The sequence below is a fragment of the Vespa velutina genome, chromosome 3 (assembly GCF_912470025.1).
Source record: "Vespa velutina chromosome 3, iVesVel2.1, whole genome shotgun sequence".
Classification (NCBI taxonomy): Eukaryota; Metazoa; Arthropoda; class Insecta; order Hymenoptera; family Vespidae; genus Vespa; species Vespa velutina.
In genome coordinates, this window is record NC_062190.1 from 5,752,200 (window position 1) to 5,777,456 (window position 25,257).

The following is a 25,257-nucleotide window of genomic DNA, read 5'->3' on the forward strand; positions in this document are numbered from 1 at the left end:
GTGTTGACGTTAATATTATCTATAAATCACTATAAATAATTGAATTTACACAATCATGTACGCTGTGTTCAAGCGTATGATTATATGGATTGACAGATTGTAATGAAACTATGAATCATATCGTTTAAATTTTCCTTTTCATCGAATACTTTTAATTATCTTAATATTCGAAATTCGAAGAAATCAAAGCAATATCATGATTCGTTTTTGGTAATATCATTCATTCAAGAAAATTTAATGTCTTCCGAAATTTTAAGTGCAGAATGCCAAGATTCGTTGGACATTATATAGGAATATCCTTTCAGGCTGAATTATTAGTAATGACTATGTTAGGTTTGGTAAGATTTCTGAAATAATTATTGGATATAGTTTCTTTTTGTATTTAAGATGTTCTAAGTATAATGATAAAGTATCGGTCATGCAACGGGAAAAAAATAAAATATTTCTTAAATCATTAAAGTAAGTAACGAGATGATAATATTCCGAAGCTCAACAGCACATTGGAATGGCATCCTTTTGACTGGTCCCAACAAATTGAAAAGATTTGGAATTTGTCATTGACTCAACAATACTTCTTTCTCTCTACAGATTTTGAGTATTGGATAAAAATAAGTTAATATCAAGAAAAATATGTTCTATGTATGTTGAATGATATTTTACACATTATTATTTTTCATTGCAAATAGCCCTAACATGGATCGTTATCACAAGGAAGATAGTCGCTTATGTTTATACATTTTTATACATGATTAATTTTTATCCAATTTTAACATGGAGTCGACCAAATTTACTTCTGCCATGGTTGATCCTGAGTTTTTTTCAAAATCTTATATTAAAATTGATTGTTATAGCTATATTCATCTGGCTATGGGGTAAAGAAAGATTTTCTTCGTTTCGAATGATCGAATTTGTTGTCGTTGAACTTATTTCATTAAGTAAGTTTGATACGTGATATAGATCGATACTTAAATTGTTTACAAACTTAATTTTTTACAAAATTTATCTACTTAAACAAATAATAATAATATTTACAGCTAATTCTGCTTACATATGGTATGCAATTGCATGTTCTTATATAGAGTTGAAAAAAATAGAAAGGATTAGAAAGATAAGGAAAGCTTTACAAGCAAAATATTCTATCGCATATAATATCTTCTTGGATGGCAGTAGCATGGAAATAGTTAGCAAGGAATCAACATTCGATTTGTACTCGGGAAGACGTTGTATGAGTTTACCTAATCTGAACGACGCATTTTATAGTTCAATTTTCAACGATTCCAACGAAAGTAAAATATCTAGATCGTTGACAACGTTAACGACTATCAGCAGTTTTGAATCTGATGACACAGAAGAAGTCATTTCTCAGATAATTCGTAATAATAATTTGATACCTATTGAGAAATGTATGAAGCTTTTGGGATTGACTGATGTTGATATAATCAATGCACGTGCTAGAGTCCGCAAAAGGATGTTAGAGAGTGCTATAATTTATAAGATACAAGAAGAATATGCAAAGAAAAAGGAGATAGGAAAAATTGATCTGATAAAAGATCGTAGGATAAGAGATCCATCTATCATTGATTATTTGATGGCGAAAACTGATATGCCTATATTTCATATAAAAGATAATCCTGTTGAGAAGTTTAGAGAAGTCCAAAAGATTAATGATAAGACCGAAGATGTTTCAGTTGAAGCAAAAAGAGAATTGATCCATGAAGAAGTAATGGAATTGACACAAGCTAAGGAATCTATAACAGCTTTTGTACTAGATTGTATCGATGAAAAAGAAGAAACAAAATTAGAATTTATTAAGAAGAAAGAAAAGAAAAAGTCATGTCCAGTAACGAGAGAGAAAGTAGAGTCTAGACCATGTTTTCCTCTCGTAGGGGATAGACAATTAATAGAATGTCCTTTCAAGGAACAAACTATCCTTTCTAAATCTATTTATCCTTGTCTTTTAAATAAAAAAAATAAATGTTTAAGTGAAGTTAATTGTACATCTAATCATGAAATTGATGTTTTAATAAATGATAATAAAATTCCAGAGGAGAATATTACTTCCTTGGATGACACAGACATCAGAAAATTATCCAAAAATAATGCAACCATTACTAATAGTGAACAAGAAGAAGATACAAAGATTAATTGTAATACTTTTTTACGAAGTCAAATGATTAATGCAAAAGATTTTATTCATACAAAATTGGAAAATAATTCTTTCTTAAGTAAGAATATTTTACGTGTATCGTGAATGATAAAAATAGAATAATTAAATATATATATAAATATATTCAATTATTATATATATATATATATATATATATATATATATATATATATATATATATATATATATATTATATATATCTGTAAAAATAATCTTTCATATATATATATATATATGATTATTTTATATGATGATTATTTTTACAGAGGAACCTAATTTAGAAATAATAAATCCTGTAGTAGATACATCGAAAACAGTTCATTTAGAAATGACAAGAAATTACAATTATATTTTCAACAATCGATCTTACATTCTTCCTAGCACTAGTATCTTCTCTACAATAGGCTGTTTACCGTTCTATCAAAAATTCAACATCACTAATCTCTATGGTAAAGAATTGCTAATCGATGAATTTTTTGATCCTCAATTACAATTTAATGAAAAATTTGTTGAAAATACGAACGATATATACAAAAAAACATTATTTAAAGCTTCGAATTCGAAGAATTTATTTGATCGAGGAAGAATGATGATATGGAATAACAAGAATACAGAATTATTGTTTAAAATACCAAAACAAATTGCGTGTTACACTGGTATGGAATACGAATCTGTAAATAATTCTAAAATTTCTAACAGGACAAAATTTATTGGAGGCAAATTTCAGAATTTTGATGTGGCCAATCAAGAATTAATTACAAAACATAGGTACATTTTTTAACGTTTGTATTTAAGTAAGAATATCTTATTGAAGTGTTATCATTTTAGATACACAAGTGTCGAACCAAAAGAAGAATACAAAAGTAATAATTCATTTAACGTTTATGAAAGTGTTTGGAGTAATTTAAATGTAAATAATAATACTGATAATAGTTATAATATTATTAGTACTCAAACCACAGAAAGTTTGAACAATTACATATACGATAATAAAGGAAATAATAAAAATAATGATCATAATGTACATGTCGATTACATGGACAACGTATGTCCAAAGTTTGCGACCAATACCAATTTAAATCAATTATTAAATACTAAGAATTTAATTAAAAATGATGAATGCTACGAAGATAATTTAGAAATTGGACCATGTTATTGTAAAAATTGGAACATTTTGGCCATGACACAGATAGCTGATACTTTAGAATACGATAATTCTAATTTTTTAGAAAAATCACCTGCATGTCCTAAGGAAATTCAAAAGGAATCACTTCATAGATTAACCAATATTAAAAATAAGATGGTCAAGACTTCGTTTGATAGTTATAAACATACCGAATACTTTGATCAATCGAGACATAACATGATATCAATGAAAAAGAGAAGAAAACGTATGACATCTTCTAAAGAAAGAGAACTTTTAGAAATGAAAGCTTTGAGAGCTTACAATGAGATCACTTTGATGGAGGACAAACGAGAGATGGAAAAAAAGAAACAACAGAAAACTGATATGCTATATTCCTTTAAAGATAATACTAAAACTTGGTCGGCCCAAGTAATGTCTTATTCTAAAGTGAAAAATAATTACAGACAAATACAAAAAAGAAACGAGGCTGATTCATATGAATTTAATACATATCAAGATCATTTTGATTCATACAACGAAATTGAAATACATAACACAACTGATTTCTTCGAATATGTTAGTAATATTAATAACAAAGAGTTAATAAAGGAGAAGGAAAATCTTAATTTTCTTGAAAACGAATTATCGTTTTCTCGATTACCTAATATACAAAGTAAAGATGCTGCAATTATGTTGAATCTTTTAGATCGTCATGGTAGTCATTGGTTTAGGCAAGAGTTGAGAAAAATTCTGGCAATAAGGGATAGTCAAGTGTATATGAAACATAGCAAATCTAATCAAGATGCAATGAAATTGAATCTTTCTTTAAGAAACAGTCAAAAGATAACAGATAGCCTTGAACTTGATAGAAATACTGATAGGGAAGACATAAGTGTTCCCTTTGGACTACCTTCGTCTTATCAATATTTACGAACCAATTTGGATTTTGGTTCAAATCAAAATTTTAAGACTTTTAATTCGACGGAATCCATTATTTCTAAAAGAGATATGTCTATTAATTCGTCTGATTTAAAAGATTTCATTGAATGTACAGAAAATAAAAAAGTAAATGAAAAAGAAGAAGAAAAAATACAAATGATTGATACAACAAAAGAATCTGAAATTGAAGAAATCGAAAAATTTAAGATCGACATGTTAAATGTTGAAAAAGATAATTCATTTTTTTCCTTAACAAATTCCATTTCACTTTCATCTACTACAAAAACTGAAAATGTAATTGAATCGATCGATGATCGAAATCATCATCAAGTTAGACGCAGAAACATGTCTCTACACATGATGGATATCGCAAGAAACATCCATTGGAGTTTACGTCCTCATGGTATTTTATTAACTAATAAAAATTTACGAGGAATGAATTTCGAATCGTCCGATCTTTATGGTAATCAGCAGAGAGATATCGTCGATGACGTCACAGCCAGTCTGGTCCATGCTGCATTCTCTCATAAACCTGAGATTATCATTAGAACTTTTCCACGTGATTCTCGATCTATCAATGACGAACGATCCACGTCATTCTTCGAAAATTTTTATAATATTTATCGTTTGCCATCGACCGTCGATGAATTCGTTCTTGATTCTAATAATGATATGGATATTTACGTTGGAGACACATTGACGCTTCCAAACGTTCAAGATATCGAAGACGAGATTAATGATCTCGAAGATATTCTACAAAGTTCTATGGAAACTGATAGGAATTTTGATCTTTGTATCTTGGTAATGGAAGACGAAGATTTGTCTTTAGATTCAAGATCGACTTTAATCGATAATCTTCCTACAAACGAAGTTGTTCAATACGACAGTGAAATTACTATTGCACTCAGTGAAACAAGGACAATGGATATCATTGATCCGGAAATAGATTCTCTAGGCTATGAAACGATCAAAGATTCCGATCAACCTTCCTTGAAAATGATAATAGCTTTCTTCAGTTTTCTCTTAGCTATTTACATGGAAATTCTAGGATCATATTTCTTTATGTGGGATTTGCATAATTCTATATATGCCTATAGACCGTACGAAATGAATTCGGATACGTTTAAGAAGAATTTTTCTGACGATTTTTTACCTGAAAAATATGATATGGTTGTTTCCTCAAATTCAGTAAATATATCAGAGTTCACCGTTGAACCTGAAAACCAAGAAAGAAACGGTGTGATTGACTTCATCGATGAAGTTGAAGAGGATGATCAAGCTTCGATAAAAAGTACAAATTTGCAAATTTCCAGTATAAGAGATAGTTTTGATACGATGTATACTAAAACTACTATTGAATCTGAAAACGTAATATCTTTTGAAGGAGGTAGTTTCATGGAAGACTTTTCTTGATAATTTGTCAAAGGATACAAATTTGAGGATCTTAGTTGGGTTAATAAAAAATATACATTTTTATATATTCATAAAAAAGTAATGATTGATTGAATCGCTTTTATAAATAATTATTACAGCTTTCTTTCTTTTATTATTTCGTAATTAATATTACGAGATTAATCTATAGACATTAAATATTTTTTTTTACTATCCTTTTGTTAATAAAATATTTTCATCATCTTAATAATTATTGTACATAAGCTAAATTTGTTCGATCGTTTTGTTTTAACTATTCAAAACTTCAAGTGGATTTCTTACAACATTCAACAAGTTTCATCATAACCCTGGCCATAATCAGGTACCACGTGATCAGGATCACAAATAGTGTCTTTAACAGCATCCTTAACGTGTGCCTTGAAGATTCTAAAATTGATCTTGCTGCTATCTAAATTTTCATAGAGATACATCGGTAACCTATTGGAGATCATCCAAACGTTTTGCTCTTCCTCATGATCGACTTTAATGTCATTAGGAAAGACTAATGAGATGTTACTGGTACCTATTACACCTAAATTCTCAGGTATATATTCCTTTCTTGTATCCCAACACCATACTGAGTCACGAGTAACCATGTTGAAGAACATTACACCGTTTCTGTCGACAACGGAACCAGACGAATGACCATAATCCTTGGCTCTTGGTCTTCCAATCGGTATAAATTTATCGGTATTATGATCGACCATTCTCTTGTCTCGAAGGACAGACGTGGAGACTGCGAATTCTCTGAAACTCGACATGGGATGAAAGAACAGGGTCCTGTCGTTGTGAATATCGATAGGACTTAATGCAATGCCGAAGATTCCGTCAGTCCATTGGAATTTTATACCATGGAGTTCGTATTTCGCAGCCAAAGGATCGGGAAAGAAGAAATGATGTTCGAATCTGAAGGATGAATCCTTGTAGAAGTCATAAACGATTATACCGAATCTCCAGACATCTGAAAGATATGCCATTGCGCCACCACAATCTCCATCTCTTACATCAACCACTATATTCGTGAGCAAAGAATCCTCTTTTACTTGTTCCTGTGGTAAAGTATATTTCTTGATCAATTTATCAGTTCGAAGATCGAAAATGTAGAGTACCGGTGGGCAACTTTGCGTTGGTTTTTTCGCGATATTTGTCACTCCAGAATCCAAAACCCAAAGACGATCACATTCGTCTACTTGTATCCTAAACACTGACGTAAGACCATCGCATTTATCTAAAAGTATAAAAAAGTATTAGAAAATCATTTCGATAGATATGATTTGTTTAGATTCAAACTAACCAGACATATTCCAATCCCAATCAGGATATGGCTTCAATTTTGGACTCTTTGTTTTGGAATATCTTGGAACAGTTGCCAATGTTACTGGTATTCCTTCCTTCCATTTTGGAAGAGTAACGAAGACTCTGTTTTGATATACTTCTAATCCTAATGGTAAATTATTTTCAGCTATGTAATTACCATCAAATATAGCTTGATCTCGTTCTTCGATATTATCGAACTCAAAGTCTACGGTCGACCAAGCGTAAACCTAAATTAAAATTAGCAAGATCGATAGAGAAGATCGAAAATTGTTTAGAAAGGGATAATCAAATCTTTACCAAACTCATCGCTGGTCCAACGTACTCGTCTTCAACTGGCTCGTGATTGAGATCATAATTAAATTCATGAAACTCAAGTTGATTTATCGAATGGGCATTGTTCTTAAGGACATCACCTATGGTTCTCGAGTAATCATGATTATTTGATTGGAAAAATCGACCTGCCGTAATTGGTATAGAACCATAAAGAATATTGTTTTTTTCAGTTGTCCCTGTTAATTTATTTTCTAACGAATTCCCATAAGAATCACACGAAGTTGGAGTTGATAATTTTTCTTGCGATACCGGATTACCTGCTGACTGATGAGTGTAGTATATAGATAATTCAGCATAAGACGAAATGCACGATTATATATTATTTTAATAATTTCAAGATTATTGTCATCTATCGATACGCGAAATATTTGGGTTTGTACCGAGTCATGAAGGGGAAAAATCGGTGCTTCGAGTTCTCGTGAAATCGGTGCAATGCCAGGATGAGCTGCGAATTGTTGAAAACCAAGAAGAGACATCGAGAGAAGCCATGGCATCACATTGGCCATACCTGTAAAAAGAAATTCAAGAAAAAATTGATATGAAGTTCACGATCGAAATACTTTGATTCTTATCAAATGATCAATGTATATTACTATATGACCTAATTTTCTCGATTGTTCATTTTGTTTTGTTCTTTTTTTTCTTTTCGAACACGTAACGAATTCGAGATCTCTTGCCAAATCGTTAAAATCGACTTATAAGCTCGAAGTATAATGAAAGTTATGTAACTACATGAAATGTCTCCTCGCTCGGAGCAAAATTTCGCAAGTTAGTTGAAAAATGGATCGATCGGAACTTCGCCTTTCGTGTTCCGTTAATGGAGATATGTATCATAAAAAAAATCACAGAGGGGGAGTAGAGAGAACAGACACACACACACACACATATACACATACGTAATACTATTAACATTACTCAATGATCATCGATAAGGTAAATGTTGAAAAACATGATCAACGATATGTTGTAATTCGTATGTTTGCTCTTTGTCGTGGAAACACAAACGAAGCAATCTCGCTTCCGTTTTCATTTCTTAGAATGAGTCTTTGAAAGGAAATACACATCTAGTAAATTAAATTTATATGCAAAATGATCTGTACGTTAGATTGATATTTCGTTTATATCAAAAGTATACGAACGTAAGTATTATACATTCTTTTTTCTCATATATTATAAATCACAGTGATTGATTCTTTAAGCTTTGAATGCTTGTAGCTTACTTACTTTAAGGACGAATAACAAATGTTGTATAATAAATAATAATAATATCGATAAATCAACGATCAGGATAAGTCGATTATAATGAGAACAACATGACGAATCATATCACAAATCAATTAGAAAGTTAATTAATGAAAGTGAACGATGTTAATTTTAAAGGAACACTTTGAAAAGAACTCGATGACTTTCGATACTGTTGTCAAAATGAAATCGATTAACTTTGGAGAAAATGTACAACAAAAATGATATTCGGTTTTGAACAAGCTCGAGGAAGACTTTCGCGATGAGAGAAAATCAAGGACTACACGCGGTATCGTTCGAGATGGAAGCATGGATGATTCCTGACTGCCATATTCACTATCCGGCTCGTAAATGTACCTCGATACTACGAAAGGAGAGAGAATGGCTAATCCCTTCTCTTTGAAGATGCTCTCCCTCATTTTTCTTAGCATCTTCGTTCGTGTCTTCATAGAGAAGGACGATATCTTATAGGTCAGTGAATTCAAGGGAGTTGGAAGTTCGTGATACTTCTTAAGAGAAAAGGTCGCACCATCCTCTCGATTAATAGAAATTCCTTTCAAAGTCTTCGTTTCTCACACATTCATTATAGTATTATAGTAATAGATAAAAGATAATAAAATTGAACGAAGAAGATTCATTATATCTTTATCAAATTCATTTCCCATAAATTTATCACAATTTTCTGATTAATGTAAAATAGATATTTATATATACATATATATATCTATATATACATATACATATGTATATATATATATATATATATATATATATGTGTTTTTTATATACTAATTGTTACTATTTGAATTAAAGTTATGATATAATGTTTTAATGAAAATATCGCGTGGCATTAATAGTACAATATTTATAACAGGTTCATCTTAATACCAGGTTATCCTTAATACCAATAAAACTTAATCAACTTATTAATTTACTTACTTCCTAAACTTGACAAGATTATAAATAAAGAATAGTCTAATTTAGTCGAAAGCATAATCAAGGTGCATATCTTATGACTATTGTTAGTTAAGATTGGAACGTGTCATCGGCTTAGATGTCTGTCCTATTGTTGATGAGACACGGTATATTTTTTACGCCAGAAACTTTCCCTTTCATTGTAACAAACTGATCCGGATCATAGTAGTGCAGATCATTACTGTATAGGTCACCATTGACGTAGAAGATATCGAGAGAAAGAAATGTCAAGTAGTTCTTATTTGCTTGATTTTCTTCAAGTTCCATCGATTAAACATCAAGATTTAAATATCAATAATCTTTCTTTTGCAATAATTTCGATCGAGATTGTTGTTGTTGTTTTTTTTCATGTTCCTCGATTTTTTTTTGCTATAAGATTTGAATTCGCATATATGAAAAACAATAAACGTTGCATTTCAAAGAAAGGCAAAGAATCTTATTGTTACATAATTAAAGGACGAAATCATTATTAACTTTTTTCAATCGCGTTCTTTGATTTTTTTTGCAATAAGATTTTTTACGAATTTACATATGTGAAATATCAAAAAAAAAAAAAAGAAAAAATATAGAAGAAGAGAGATCATTACATTTCAGAGAAAGTCAAGCCATCATAGTGTTGCATAATTGTCCTTAAAACATTCCGGTTTTCAACAGGAATGAGTAAAGTTATTAAGTTTTTTACGAGGAGACAGCGGGCCTATCTCCCAAGAATCGTTTTTACCATAAACTTCAAATTCTCCTTGGTGAAACTCGCATATTAATTTAACAGTAATACGTAGCATCTCATACTAAAGGGAAAATCTCGGTTGTTTTTGAAAGGAAGTAACGAAGGCTTCATCTCATTGTTACATAGATTTAATGAGCACTCCAACGATAATCGCAAACGTTCACGCATACTCGCTGTACCGAAAATTATCTTGCTCTACTAAGGTTTATTATTATGGTCAAAAGAAATGAGTTATGTGCGTGCTTTGGAATTCTTGTCTTTTTCCTTTTTCTTTTTTTTTTTTCGTAATTCAAAACCATTTAATAATTCAGAAAATTTTTTTATTTTAATATAATTTACGATTTATTCATTGCATTATATATTAATTTATTATATTATATATAATCATAATATTATATATTTTTATATGTATCATTAATCAATTATATTATATATTATATTAATTAACTTCATTTATATACGGAAAAATAATATATATCGAAAATTTTTAAAATATGCATATTTCTTAGTTGTTATTAGTGAAAGTAATATAATTTTACTTCGGCTATACGATTTAGACGAGTAAACACGTTATGGTATTGCAAAATAGAAAGAGAAGATCGCCGTGATGTTTCACTAGAGTTCTCTCAATGACTAGAAACGTCTATTACTTTCCGTTTAAACTTTCGTTACGAGTCTAACAAATTCGATGTGAGAAATTGAAACTTAAGTTTAAGATTAAAATATACTGCGAAAGAATAAAACGTTTGTTTTATCCAACCTTTCTTTTTAAGAAATTCATTAGATTTCATTTGAAATTCTCGAGGTAAGCAAATTAAAGTCAGTCGTTAATTATTCTGCTCAGATTGTGTGCTTTTCAATATTATGTTTTTCAATATTATGAAAATTATAATGTTGATGAATTGAAAACATGAAACTTACGGTTTTCGTTATGTTCTTCGATCTTTCGATTTGCGAGTTCGTGTTGCTGGTAATGTACCACATGATTAGTCCACGTGATTGGTTTCTTATAGTCAAAGAAATAATTGGGAGAGCTATAAAAATAGTTGTTGGATTGCATTGGCCGAGAGTCGACTCTTTTCTTTCTTCTCATCATTGCGTATCTGTGTAAAAAGAAAAGAAACAAAAAAAAAATAGGAAAGAGAAATTAATTTACATTCAAAGTTAGTCAAATTGTTTAAAATTGTTGACATTCAAACAATTGAATATGTATGTAACATTGTAAAATCGAATAGATAGATATATTCCAAGAATTATAACATAACTATTAAACAACCAGTTTTATTTCATCTTTTTTAACACCTGTGGTTGAGAAAATCGACATTCTTTACGTCACATGCAACGACCAATCTACTATCTATAGAAAAAAAAAAAAAAAAGAACGAATATTACTTCATACCAACATCCAAGGAGATAATAATTTTCTCTGAAATATTTGTATATATCTACTGAATGACGATTTTTTTCATAAAGTAAAAAATTTTCATCGATTTCTCAATCTAACTTATACCAATTTAATACTTTCACAATCGTTTTAAATTATAATTGTTATTATTAAATATCAACGTGTTAGTTCGTAATTATCAAACTGAATTGATCGATTTAATTCTGATTTCATGCGAATGTACTTTATTTGTCGAAAGATCAATGATCAATCGTCCGTCGATACGTTTTACTATTGAAACGAAACACACGACGTGATTTTAAGTAAGATAGTCACTTTTCCGATTTAAAACAATTCAATGAACGTTCCAATCCTCTGAAAGCTCACTTTCAATCAATGACTACACTGTCTGTAGCTGTATTATGCTAGCACTGATTAACATCACAGAATAGATCATTCTAAATAGATCCGCTTTGTTCAAACCGTTACAGCACAGATGTAGATTATTTCTTTCTCATAAATAGAGCATGAATAGGAAAGAACAAGAAAAGACGCAGGATTACAGTTTTTATTGAGAACAAAATTTTCTTTCTTTTACTATTCAAACATTGTCACGATCTATAATTATATCAATCGATCGACCGATCAAGATTTTAATTATCTATTAAATTGTTCTAAATCACTGTTATCAAAGCATTTTCAATTTTTTTTTTAAACAAATTAAATTTTTTATATGTATAAAAAAGAAATTTATTATTATTATTGTTATTTCTTTTTTTAAATAAAAAACGTGAATGTCACATAATTTATTGTAAAACTTTTATTAATAGTAATAAATTATTAATTCACTCTTAATTTCATATCTACAAAGCACATACACAATACTTTGCATAAATTTTTGACTATTTTATTTTATCTATCACTTCATCATTTGTGTGCACTCCTCGAAGATTTGTCTCCAACTCGCAGCAAAGGACTACTTCTTTCGATTGGCAATCGTCTGACTAACCAGCCGTCTTAAATATAATCGTAAAATCTCAGGCTGACTTATTCAAGAAACATACCTCTTGATCACTATCGTTCCTCGTAGCCTTTCAAAATAAAATACTTTTACTCTTTTTCTTTTACATTAATCGTTATAAATAAAGATTTTTATAATTAAAAGTTATTGCGGAATGAAAATGAATATATTAAACGATCTTTTGCTATACTTTTATTAATTATTTATTTTATTAAAGAGATTATTGTTATTTTTATTTTTATATAATACCGATTATTTACTCGATATGCATTTATGATTTATGATTATTAATTTATGTATAAAAATATACGGAAAAAATTATTTTCCCATATCTAACGATCTATTCATTCGATTTTTCATTATCTTATGCAAGAATTATAATTTTACATTCACGAGTAAGTAGGTTTCATTTTATTAAAACAGATATAAAGAATAAATAAATTATCTTCAAAAATACAAAATTATGCACTAACAATCAGTAAAATTACTGGTGTTAATTAGAATGAAAAAATATTGAATTTCTTTAATACTTTACTACTTGTACGTACAAAATTCAATCGGCACGTTCAAAATATCGAACTGAGGCATTTAGTATATAGTTGAGAACTTATATAGCTCACTTGGTCGTTTTTTTTTGACAGCTGATCGATCAATCAGTATAATAACGAAATGATTTGCATAAAAATATTTCGTTAATGTATATTCCTAACGTTCGAATGTTAGTTGCGCAAGAACGACACTCCCTTTTGTAATCTTTTGTGATCTTGTCTGTGCCTATCATCATCATCATCATCATTATCATCATCATCATTATTATTATTATTCTTTTTAATGAAAGTAGAAAATAAAACGACCGTACTTCATGTGAATACTGAATGAGTTTGCATATATATATGAGATGTATATTTAAAAGCTTTTTACTCTTCATTAACATTATTGGAACGTAATCGAGAAACGCTTTCACCATAAAAGGATTAAAAAATGTTGTACGTTCCCATATATATGACAAAAGAAAGTAAAGGAATTGTATATAAAATATTATTTCCGATTACTCATAATTTATTCGAAAGTTCAAAGCATATTAATGAATGAATCCGCATTATGGAATGCAAATCAATCTTCTATTCTTACCTGGCATTGAACTAAAAATACAAGTATATTAATAGTAATGTTTTCCTTATCTTTATTTATAATTTCATTTCTACATAAAAATATTTTATTTAATTACAATTTTGTAATATATTATTATCTTACGAAATAGATTTCATTATAATTATTTTTATATTTTCTATTATTGCTTTAAACAATGTTGATAAGATTTCTTGGCACTTTGGTTATTATATATATATACACACACACACACACACACACATACATAAACATGCACATACATACATATAATATAATACATAAAATAAATAAAAATGTACACAAATGTTTTGAACAACGATCGTATCTTATTAAATTAAATATAAAACAAATCAGCACCGCGAGTTCATTCATAAAAAAGAAAAAACAAAAGCAATTTTTTCGTTCGTATTCAAATCGAATTTAACTATAATTTAAAAAAAACTGTATCCCACCGGTTGATCGTTAAAGATCACTTTTGAAATAACTGGTAACGTTGTATGAGTAGACCATGGATAATGGAATGACCACTGTTGATGATGTAGTCTATGATTCTCGCGGTGCCATAATTTTCATTTTGGAAATGTTACTGGTCCGTGTACGTGTGTAACAGAATCACATTTAGTGCCACGAACTAATTCGTTTACGAATCCAGCCAGGATACGGAAATTAGTTTCATTCGGATTTAAAGTTCCTGTCATGAATCTTTGGAATGATGAGGTCAATATCCAGATTTCTTCTCGATCTTCTTTAGAATATTTCAACTGAAAATGTCGTTACATTTTGTTTCACAATAAATAATGAATATAATATGTTGATTTCATACACGTTACATGAATGAAAAAAATATTTCGAATAAAAAACAAACAGCCATACACGTACCTTTAAACCAGAAGGAAATTGTAGATTTTCTTGATCTACTAGAAGGTTCTCGATGTTCTTGCTACTATATTCAGGATAGTTTTTACTATTCCAGCAAGCAAGCGATATTTCAGACAAAAGACCAAAGAAAAGAACGCCATTTTTGTTCATTGCCTCAGCTGCTGATTGCGATGGTCTTTCTAATAGGAATGGTTTGAAAGATCTCGGTGTTGCCTCGGAATCGTGAAGGAAGGTGGAGTAATTTCTACAATTCATACAAAAGTATAAATATTTTTGAGGATCTACGATCAATTTGAATAATCTAATCTACCTTATGGTCGACGTGGCTACCCAAGATTCAACTTTGCTGGCCAAAGAATGAAAATAAAGGATTCTATCACCGTCTGATCTGATGGGACCCAAAGCTAAAGCAATTATACCATCCATAAGATCGAAGGTGTCACCATTAATATTAAAAGTTCCATAAGATGGATAAGGAAAGAAAAGTTTATTCTCAATCCTCCAAGATCTATTATGATTATGGTCATAAACAAGCAAACCAAAACCAGTCACATCAGCTACATAGACGAATGTGTTACGACATTTATCATCGGTATCACGAATATCCACGATAGGTGTAACAAAAAGGGAAGTGTCCTTGAACTGATCACGTGGAAATTTGTATTGATGGATCAATCTGTTATTGATTAAGGAAAATACGTGCAATTGAGGCCGACAAATCTGATGATTACCGACTTTCCCTGTATCAAGTATCCATAATCTGTTGCATTTATCGATCTATGAAGAAGAAAAGAAAACAAAAAAAAGAGAATATATTAAGTCGAGCGAGTTTAAAACCATTATAGGATCAATTAGCAAATAATTACCGCCACTCTAAAGACGCTAGTGATAACGTTGCAATCACCCTCTTTATTCCATTCCCAACTAGGATATGGTGCAATTATAGGATTTCCTTCGGGTGTGACGTCATCGGTAACGTAACCAAAAGTTGCTGGTATTCCCTTTATAAATCTTGGTATCGTTATGAAAATGATCGATCCTTGTCGCTCTGTATAATTAATTATCTCCTTTAATGAACTTTATAAATTTCGATAGGAAATATATGAATGGAGAATGTTAATTTATATATGTATCTATCTAATATATATCTAACAAATATATATATTCCTAAAAAATATCACATATATATGTATTATATATTATATAGATATATCATGTATCTATATATCATCACAAAAAAAATAGATATGTATTAGATAATCATAAACAAAACAAGATATATATTTATGATGATATATATGTTTATATTAGAACAAAATTAAAATATCTATACGCATGGTTCTCGTTGTATATATAAATATATATCATTAAATATTTATAAACATATATTATTTATAAACATATCGATTATTTTTCAGAGAAAACAAAATATATCGAATTTTCTAATTCTATGAAGTGATTAGAAAGCGTTAAACTTTGACTAACGTTTCTAGCACGCGACCAATTATTTATTATTATTTTTTTCGACTAACGAGAAAGTGCAGTACCGAAATATAAGCCACCACACATTCGATATGATCGATGAATTTCACCGCCGAAGAAATTAGCTTTCAACTTGCGAGATTATTGACTCGACCACCTGTCGCACCTTGTCATTAGAATGCAACTTCCGTGGCAATGAAATAGAATCACTCTCTTGACCATTCGTATTCCAATGGCATTGCCTTTCTCTCTTTCGCTCTCTCTCTCTCTCTCTCTCTCTCTCTCTCTCTCTCTCTCTTTCTCTTTCTCATCCATTAATTATTGTTATATATTGACATAGATCATGTATGTAAAAAAGAAAAAGAAATAGTATTGATAATTTCATACAATACAGTCGCTTACTTAATCGTTATCATTATAGTTCTTCATTGCCAATTACTTTTATGTAAATAAAATGTATCTAAGATAATTATATTTCCCTCTTACTCTATTTATAAAATTATTTTTAGTTATATAGAACGCGAATGGAGTGTTTCTAAATAATAATAATAATAATAATAATAATAATAATAATAATAATAATAATAATAATAATAATAATAATAATAATAATAATAATAATAATAATAATAGCAGTAATAATAGAGTAATCAACTTTCGAAAGAACGACGATGAAATCGAGTATAAGAACTGTCATTGGAAATTCCGAGATAAATATCTCTCTCTTTCTCTCTCTTTCTCTCTCTCTCTCTCTCTCTCTCTCTCATTTTTCTTCTGTTATCGTTATTTTGACGATTTTTACGGAAGAAAAAGAAGACAAAATATAAATTAATGAAATGCGAATTAATAAAATGTTTTTCTTTAGAACCTTTGTGATATAAATCCACGTCTATAGGTATGGGTGCCCCTGGAATGAAAGTGCCCTGTTTTATTGCTATCGCTCTCGCACGTTCACTCGGAAATGCAAAATCCAATGCTTTCCACGAATAAATGATTTTCATTTTATTGTTAAGCTCGCAGTTGCATATTGTTGAACAGCTAAGCACTGCGATAAACCAAAGTATCCAACTGATCATTTTTGTTGCTCTGCAAAAAAAAAAGTAAAAAAGAAAAGTAAAAACCATAGAAAAGAAAAGAAAACAAATATTGTGGCAACGTAATTATTATTTTATCACGAAAATAAATGCGCTATCTGCGCATAACGAAGATATTAATCTTTACGACGTTATTATTGCTGTTTACAGTAGATTATTTTTTCATTTAACTTTATATCTCTTCCTTGTTTTTGTCTGTTTGAAAAATTCATCGTATATATATATGTTCGTAATTATTGAATATCTTCCGCGCGAGAAATTCATGAAATTCGATTATTCAAGATATTTCAAGAGATAGAAATCTTTGTAAAATGACGTTGATGGTGATGATGACATCACATGTAAAGTACACTTACAATTATATTAATACGTATCTCACGTTTTACGAAGATGGTTTGCAAATTTCTATTACTACGCACATCGAACGAACGTTATGTATATATGATCGTAATCAGCGCTAACCGGTAACTTTAAGAACGTCTCCCCTACTCTTCTTTATTCATTTCTCCCTCTTTACCACATTGATAATAAACCGAAGAAAAATTATGTATGTGTATACATACATATAGTACATACGTATTGATGATGAATGGATTTTAGATATAAAAGTGATATGAAAGCCTTGTAAAAAAAAAAAGAAAGAAAGAACGAAGTTATGTAAACTTATTCAAGTTTATCAACAGAAGGATATTCGGTTTATCAAATACAAGTAATATAAAGTGAGAAAAGGTTTTGTTGAAAGAACTTATTAAAATGAGATAAGAAATCCAAACAATACGATTTTAAATTCGATGCTTGTGTTAATTATCTCTTTAGACCCTGACACATAAATTTCGTTAAAACGATATTCTACTTTCCAATTAAGAAAATCCCCCAAAGATAACGAAACGTAATTATTTAAGCAACTATGTATATATATTCCGGAAAAGAAAGACATTTAATCTGTTGATAAATAATTTCGTCGACGAAGTTAAAAATGATATATGCACAGACTTAAAATATGTACGTGTTGCCTGACTAATCTTTGCAGAACTGTAAAATGAAATTATTTATTGAGCTTAAGATAGTTCCATATATCAAAAATAATGTAATAGTGTTCTTTTTGTTCAAGATAGGAACTTTAATAAATATTATCTTTTACACTTTAATAAATATTATCGTTTACAGTCAATTTATCATTTAATTATAGAGGAATTTCGTGCAAAATAAAAAATAAAAAAATAAATAAACATCGAAGTTTAGAAGGAAAACATATAATAAATTAGGATATTCACTCACTTGTTAATTATTATCATGAGGTTTCATAATCTTTCGAAATAATTTTTTACTTAGTCACTAATTTTTCCTGATAATATTTTTTTCCTTTTGTATTTTTCTCACCGGCTGACCTTTTTCTTCTTTGTAATGTCTCTTTATCCCTTAACAACTTACGCAACTTTTTGCAGAAATGGAAAAGCCGAAGAAATTATATTTACGTTAACACATTTTGCTTACGTTGTAGAATAATTCCGTTTGAAGTATTATCATTTTCGTTACTAAGAAAATTACAAATTTTTGAAGAACGATTCGATTCTGTGTATCTTAAATTGTAAAAAGAAAGAAAGGAAGAAAGGAAGAATGACACTCGACAAACGAACCGGACGACATCACGGTCGAGGACCGACTGAAGGATAGCGTGATTTCTCACGCCGATCGATGCTCCTTTTTATACATATTCGCATAGTCTAAGAGTCTTAAAATTTTTTTTTAAGTTCAATATTTGTTCACTGACTTATCTTTCGTTATTGTTGTTCTTTTTGTTGTCGTTATCGTTATTTTTTCAGTCTAATCAATTCTTTAAACACAATAATAAAATCTCATTGAACGATCTTGTCTTTCGAAAGCATGTTAGAGATTATTTAAACTGATTCGATTCTTTTTCTCTCTTTATATATATGTATATACTTTCAAACGTAAAGTAATGATCAAGATCTTTGATTCCATTGAACATTCATTTAAAATAACAATCCTTTGATTTATATATATATATATATATATATATATATATATATATATATATATATATATATATATATATATATATATATATATATAAGTGTACCTTGATCAAGGTACACTTGCCTACAATTTATGCTTAGATTTTCTAGGACGAATTGCATCACGTTTAATTAATTTACATACATATAATATGCATGTACATTTAATTAATTTTAATACCCATGTTCGAAACAAAATCTCGAAGTCCAGTTTATATAAAGAAATGAAAAAAAATCTTCTTTGAACCATTAACAAATTTTTTGTTAAGTATTAACGTTTGCGATAGTAGTGTAAATTGAATGTTCTTTTGTTGGGACAGTTGTGCAATCCTAAGCTAGTCGTTTGTTCTATACGTGTTCACGTATTTCTATAAAGAATATTTTTACCTTAGCATAAAATTTGTATAAATAAGTTTATCCGTTAATTTTTTACTTATCCATGGTTCGATATATCTTGAAGTGACCAATTTTTTTCTTTTTCTTCTCGTGGGAGTTTCGAACTAGTCACCTTTATTTTTTTTTATTATCGGCATTTCTACGAAGTTATTTAACTATCTATCATCATGCCATTATAGTGTTATCAACAATAAAATTAGCTTTATTAATAGACGTCTATAAAACATTTATCTTTGAACATTTCTCATTAATCATAATTATGATCGTTTTTTTTCTATCCTATTATATCCGATTGTCGTCATAAAAAATAAACAGAAAAGATACACGTGATCGATACGATGAAATATAACAAAGATACCAATACGTTGCTTTGTTTCAAACTTCAAATTCATTCTGTTAAATTATTTTTGCGATATCGACGTGTCTTTTCTTTACGTCTGAGTTCATGATTTTACGGCTCTGTTAAAATAACTATAAAAATCTATCAGCTTGAAGTACGCAACAAAAAAAAACGTTCAATTTCTTTTTCTATTCCTTTCATTTCACTGGATTTTATAAACAACGTTTAATAATTTTATAAATACAAAGAATACGTATTAATGCAATCGTTCTCGAATGGCCTTGACCTTACTGAGGAGAAAAGAAAGAATTAAAATAAAATCCCGTTTGTTGAACCATCGGGAACCTGTCCATTTGTCGATATGTAACCGGTTTTTGACCATTTTTTGAAAATAAATTCATGTAAATATTCATTTTTCGTTAAATTGGAAATATTTGCTGTTGAATGTTAAAAATATACGTCTTATATGATTGATCATATGTATACAGAGATTGATTTCATATATACAGAGAAGTATGACTAGTTGTCATCGCACAGGCTCGTCAACATTTTCTTCTTGCGAGATAGATATGTTACTAATGAGAATTTTAATAATTATTCTAACAATCATATAAAATCGATGTTTTATTTATTAATTCCTCGTCATTTATTCAATATTTTATAGCTTTCACATACTTCTTATGTAAAATTTAGAATATGTCTTTATTAAATCTATAATAAATATTCTACCAATCATCAATAAATAACTTTAACACAAATTAGTTTTCTTAAAGAATGAATTGTATTAAATTATATGAATGTATAAAAAAGTAGATAAAAAAAATACAAAAATATATATTACATTACATTTTACTCTACTCCACTGATCTCCAGTGTGATCTCCGCGAATTAAAATTTACAAAATTTATTTTAATTATCTATTTTAGTTTAAAGAAAATTCATTAAACTAAACATCTTGCTTAAGTATGATTTTCGAGAATATTTAAAAAACTTTTTTTAGAAATTTTAATCGATCATTTTGGTATACTTAAAAACCGATCGTGTTGTTATACGAATTATGCAATAAATGTGAATTGATATATTGGTAAATCGGCACGTTTTTTGATAGAACGGTTTCGGGAACGAGCCTCATGATACGAATATTGATTTCTTGAGAAGTTGCTCTTCGATTGAAGAATTTATGGAATCTGGTTGACAAGATCCAGATTTTACCGTCATCACGTACGGTCCATCTCAGATCGGCGGTAAATTGCAATTTTTCCGGACTGTACGCGACGATTCTAAAAGAAAAAGATATTTTTTCTGTTTGAATGAAACATTGAAACATTTCGTTTGGAGTATCAAACCAGATCGATGTTAAAACCGAACCAAAGAAATCGGCAGATCTACCTTTGACTATTTGTTTGAGGTTGCCAATTAGCAATAGCTGTTTCCCTAATTGGCGAGAAAAAAATCGAGTCATCGTAAGGATCCACGGTCAATGGAAGACCTTGACTAGACTTTCTTCCAATCAAGGTCACTGGAAGTTGTTGTCCAAAGGGAAGTGGGCCGTTTTGAAGTGCCGACGTTGGTACGCCGAAAAGACGATCGGTGGCAAGTGGTTGATAATATACCATACCGAGCCTTGGAGAGAAAGCCAGTCCCACGATACCGTCTGGGAGTTCGAAGTTTTCATCACCGAGCTATTATAAGATAAAGATAGCGATCAAAAAATCATTGACGTAATCGTGTAAATCATTTATTATTCATACAAATCACCTGATAAATAGTATAATCTGGATTAGGAAGCATCGAAGCATGAAGTACTCGCCAACTTGTATTATTGGCACCATCAAAAATTTGAATTCCTAAAAAATATCATTTGAAATTAATATCGATCGTTAGTTTATTCATTCTGAAAAAATTAATAACCATGATCTTAACCTGGTCCAGTTGTATCACTCATATAAACAAATACGTCATCACAAGAAGTTGATTTAGTATCATCAATTATAAGGTTAGTCAGTAAAGTGTTCAATCTCAAAACCTGTAGATATTATAAAAATGACTTAATTGGCTTTCTACAAATCCTATTTAACCTGTTTCCAATTTGTGATTTGAATTATACCATTACACTTGACATTTCTAATCTAACAAGATTTTTTTTTCTCATTAATATTCCAATAAATTTTTTTATTCTATGCACCTACTTCATTAGAATTAAATAAGATCATTGAACCAACCTCTCGTGGGAAAGTGTATTGCCTGACAACTGTATCCGTGTGAAGATCAAAAACAAGTAATTTTGGTGGACAAATTGGTGTAAAATTATCGAGTGACATCATGACGCCACTGTCGACGACCCATAATCGATTACATCTATCGAGTCTTGTTCTATAGACAGATATCAGCTGAGAACAATTAAATTCTCCTTTTCCCGCGCTATGCCATTCCCACGAAGGATACGGTTGAAGTTTTGGACTGCTACCCAATGGAACGTTTCTTGGAATGTAAGCAAGAGTAGCTGGAACACCTTGACGTAGTCGTGGTAAACTGATAAAAATTCTTCTCCAAGAGACTTCGATGCCTGTAGGAACTACGTTTTCTGGACGATATCTTCCGCGGAAATTATTATCGTATGGCAAAACGTAATCGATAAATGGCCATTGCATTAGAGTCTCCAAATATTCAGCATTAACATTGAGATCGAATGATACTGCGAGGAAAATCAATGGAAAGATGAACCTACGAAAAATTTTTGTGCGATCAATGAAATGAAAATTATTTTATAGTTTGTGCCCTATATAAAATATATAGATTATAATATTTATTTTATTTTTTAAAATATATATAAGATAAATATAAGTTCTATTTTCAAAAATCTATTCAAATTTTGTGGAATTTGGATATAAAACGATTTGTACGTTTAAACGAAGAATAATTGTTAAAGTGTACAAGGACACAACGCGAAAGCACGAATCGCTTTTTGCGAAGTCTACCGTTCACTTGACATTCATTCACCTCACCAGAATTTATTGATCAAATGGAAGATATATATACTTTTATTTCTTGTTATGTATACGATATTATAGACAAAATCGATTAAACGTGCAATGACATTTTCATCGATTAAAAAAGGAAACTGATTTCAATTGAAAAAAGATACAATTTTTATTGGCATACAATTTTCTTTGTAATATTGATGAAAGAAAATCATGAAGCTCTAATTTTCAAACGTCGAAATTACTTTCTTTTTCTTTTCTTTCTTTCTTTCTTTCTTTCTTTCTCTTTCTCTCTCTATCAATTTTCTAAGGATATATTAGTTTCTGGAATTGATCTATCCTAACTTTCTTTCACTCAATGTGCATAAGTCTCACATAAGTACTATTTGCGAAATGATACTTCCTGGAGATTTTGCAATTCAAAACAATGAAATTGAACAATCTACTATTCACAGAAAAGGGATTGTTAAGTCGTTTCGGCTTTAGATAAGATTTCATTGATTTTTGTCATTTCTTTCCTTAATTTTTCATTGTCCGTTTTTGTTTCATTAATGAATATTTGTTTAATTAATTAATAATTATAATATATATATATATATATATATATATATATATATATGTAAATAATAATTATAATATAGATATGTAAATTTAAATATTTTAATATATATTCAATCATGCTTTCACCATCATTTTTTCATAATATTTAATTTAGTTTATTATATACGTATTATTAATTCATAAAAAAATTAGTTATCGTCGTATAATTCAATAGTTATAAGTAATTCATGAAGTTATAAGTATAGAAGTTATTGCCAATTATTTTGAATCATCTAATATATATGTCTTTACAATTGAACTCACTTGAAATAACTGAAACATTTCATCGTGAAATTATATCTTTCGAATTGATTCTGTTTGCATCTGAGTGACAGTAAAGTGTAATTATAACGTAACAACTTGTGTGTACGTTGGAATATATCTTATTAGTAAAATATTGCATTATACGATCTCGTCGATCGAAAGATGCAAGATATCTTTTTTCTTTAGGTAAAATGTTAAAATTATCGGACGATCACATGAACAAAGACAGATTGACAAATGGCTTTCATTGAATCTAATTGAATGCATTGAGAACTTCGATAGCCCTGATCGAGAACGACAACTTGGTAATGCACGCAAGAAATGTAGGTATATATATGTCGATAAACTTTAATAGTCAAATGCCAAGGATAAATGACGTGAAAAACTTATTCTAACTGTTTCGTTCATTGTTGATTCAACGTTCAACTAATTAAATTTTTATATTAATGTATTTTCAGAAATAGTAAATTTATTTTCTCGATATAATTTTTGCAATTTATTTATGAACGAAAATCACGCACATCCTATTGAACAACATAATAAAAATTCACAAAAATATTTAATATGATAATATTATACATTTAGAATTGTTTATCTAACATTTTTATATTTTACCTCATTTTGAAAAATTGTTACTCGCCAAATAATAACGATCGTAAGATATTACTTATGTTCGACAAGGTGTAACTATTAGAAAGATGTTCTCATTAGACCGATCACGAAGGAACTGCGTTGCTTTGCGAACGAGCACCAGGTCCCAGTGGCCGAACAAAGACTAATCTAATTTCCGAGTGGTATCGGCTTAAAACTTAGCCTCCTACGAGAGACAGGAGACATATCTCTAACTGGAGAGAGCATAGATCACGGAAATGGTATATTGTGTAACATAGACGGTGTATTACTGTGTGTGTACATATGTGTGTATACGTTATTTAAGAAGGCAGGAACGCCTTCATGATATATATCGACCGATTTTACTAAAGTTCGCTATACCGGTATCAGGTATATATCGCATGATTTTACTTTTACGTAATAAAGGAATGTAAGCGTGTCCTTCGAAAATGAAAAATAAAATAGAAGTTTATATTCAAATATTTATACTATTATACGTTATTATATATTTAATATATATTATATATAATAACATTAAAATATCTATACCTCAAATAAATTGCATATAATAATAGATGTAACCTATATATAATATTATATAATATATATATTATATCATATAATGTGTACTGTAATGTGTATTATACAGTACAATATATTACATATAACCACATGTAATGTAACGTAGTAAAATATATCGTATCTATTATACATAGTATGATACATGTCATTATATATATGACAATATTTATAATATTAAATTACGTATAAGTACACTAA

General features: G+C 29.3%; 3 protein-coding genes across 7 annotated transcripts; 1 reads left to right on the plus strand and 2 right to left on the minus strand.

Moving 5' to 3' along the window:
- LOC124947439 (protein PFC0760c-like) lies at positions 1 to 8,209 on the plus strand. 4 transcript variants are annotated; one of them, XR_007100413.1, is made up of 5 exons: positions 1 to 935; positions 1,035 to 2,225; positions 2,434 to 2,935; positions 2,996 to 7,406; positions 7,484 to 8,209. XR_007100413.1 is itself a non-coding variant. In XM_047489548.1 (4 exons), the coding sequence occupies exons 1-4, from the start codon at positions 746 to 748 to the stop codon at positions 5,643 to 5,645; spliced, it is 4,533 nt and encodes a 1,510-aa protein (XP_047345504.1). In that variant the 5' UTR covers positions 1 to 745; the 3' UTR covers positions 5,646 to 8,209. The 4 variants fall into 4 exon arrangements, 1 of the variants encoding a protein (XP_047345504.1); XR_007100414.1 differs by having other exon boundaries at positions 2,996 to 6,683; positions 7,126 to 8,209; XR_007100415.1 differs by having other exon boundaries at positions 2,996 to 6,683.
- LOC124947440 (protein yellow-like) lies at positions 5,767 to 11,413 on the minus strand. 2 transcript variants are annotated; one of them, XM_047489549.1, is made up of 5 exons: positions 11,179 to 11,413; positions 7,694 to 7,821; positions 7,278 to 7,577; positions 6,958 to 7,207; positions 5,767 to 6,891 (listed from the first exon to the last, which is right to left on the minus strand). In XM_047489549.1, exons 1-5 carry the CDS (start codon positions 11,351 to 11,353, stop codon positions 5,951 to 5,953), a joined length of 1,794 nt encoding a protein of 597 aa, XP_047345505.1. In that variant the 5' UTR covers positions 11,354 to 11,413; the 3' UTR covers positions 5,767 to 5,950. The 2 variants fall into 2 exon arrangements, with proteins under 2 accessions (XP_047345505.1, XP_047345506.1); XM_047489550.1 differs by lacking the exon at positions 11,179 to 11,413 and adding an exon at positions 8,538 to 8,887.
- A 2,684-nt stretch (positions 11,414 to 14,097) lies between these two features.
- On the minus strand, positions 14,098 to 24,635 carry LOC124947597. Its single transcript, XM_047489975.1, has 12 exons — positions 24,481 to 24,635; positions 22,243 to 22,744; positions 21,944 to 22,046; positions 21,779 to 21,867; positions 21,410 to 21,702; positions 21,056 to 21,300; positions 18,262 to 18,280; positions 17,023 to 17,240; positions 15,539 to 15,720; positions 14,983 to 15,449; positions 14,673 to 14,916; positions 14,098 to 14,554 (listed from the first exon to the last, which is right to left on the minus strand). The coding sequence occupies exons 1-12, from the start codon at positions 24,483 to 24,485 to the stop codon at positions 14,363 to 14,365; spliced, it is 2,559 nt and encodes an 852-aa protein (XP_047345931.1). The 5' UTR covers positions 24,486 to 24,635; the 3' UTR covers positions 14,098 to 14,362.
- Between the last annotated feature and the right edge of the window lie 622 nt (positions 24,636 to 25,257).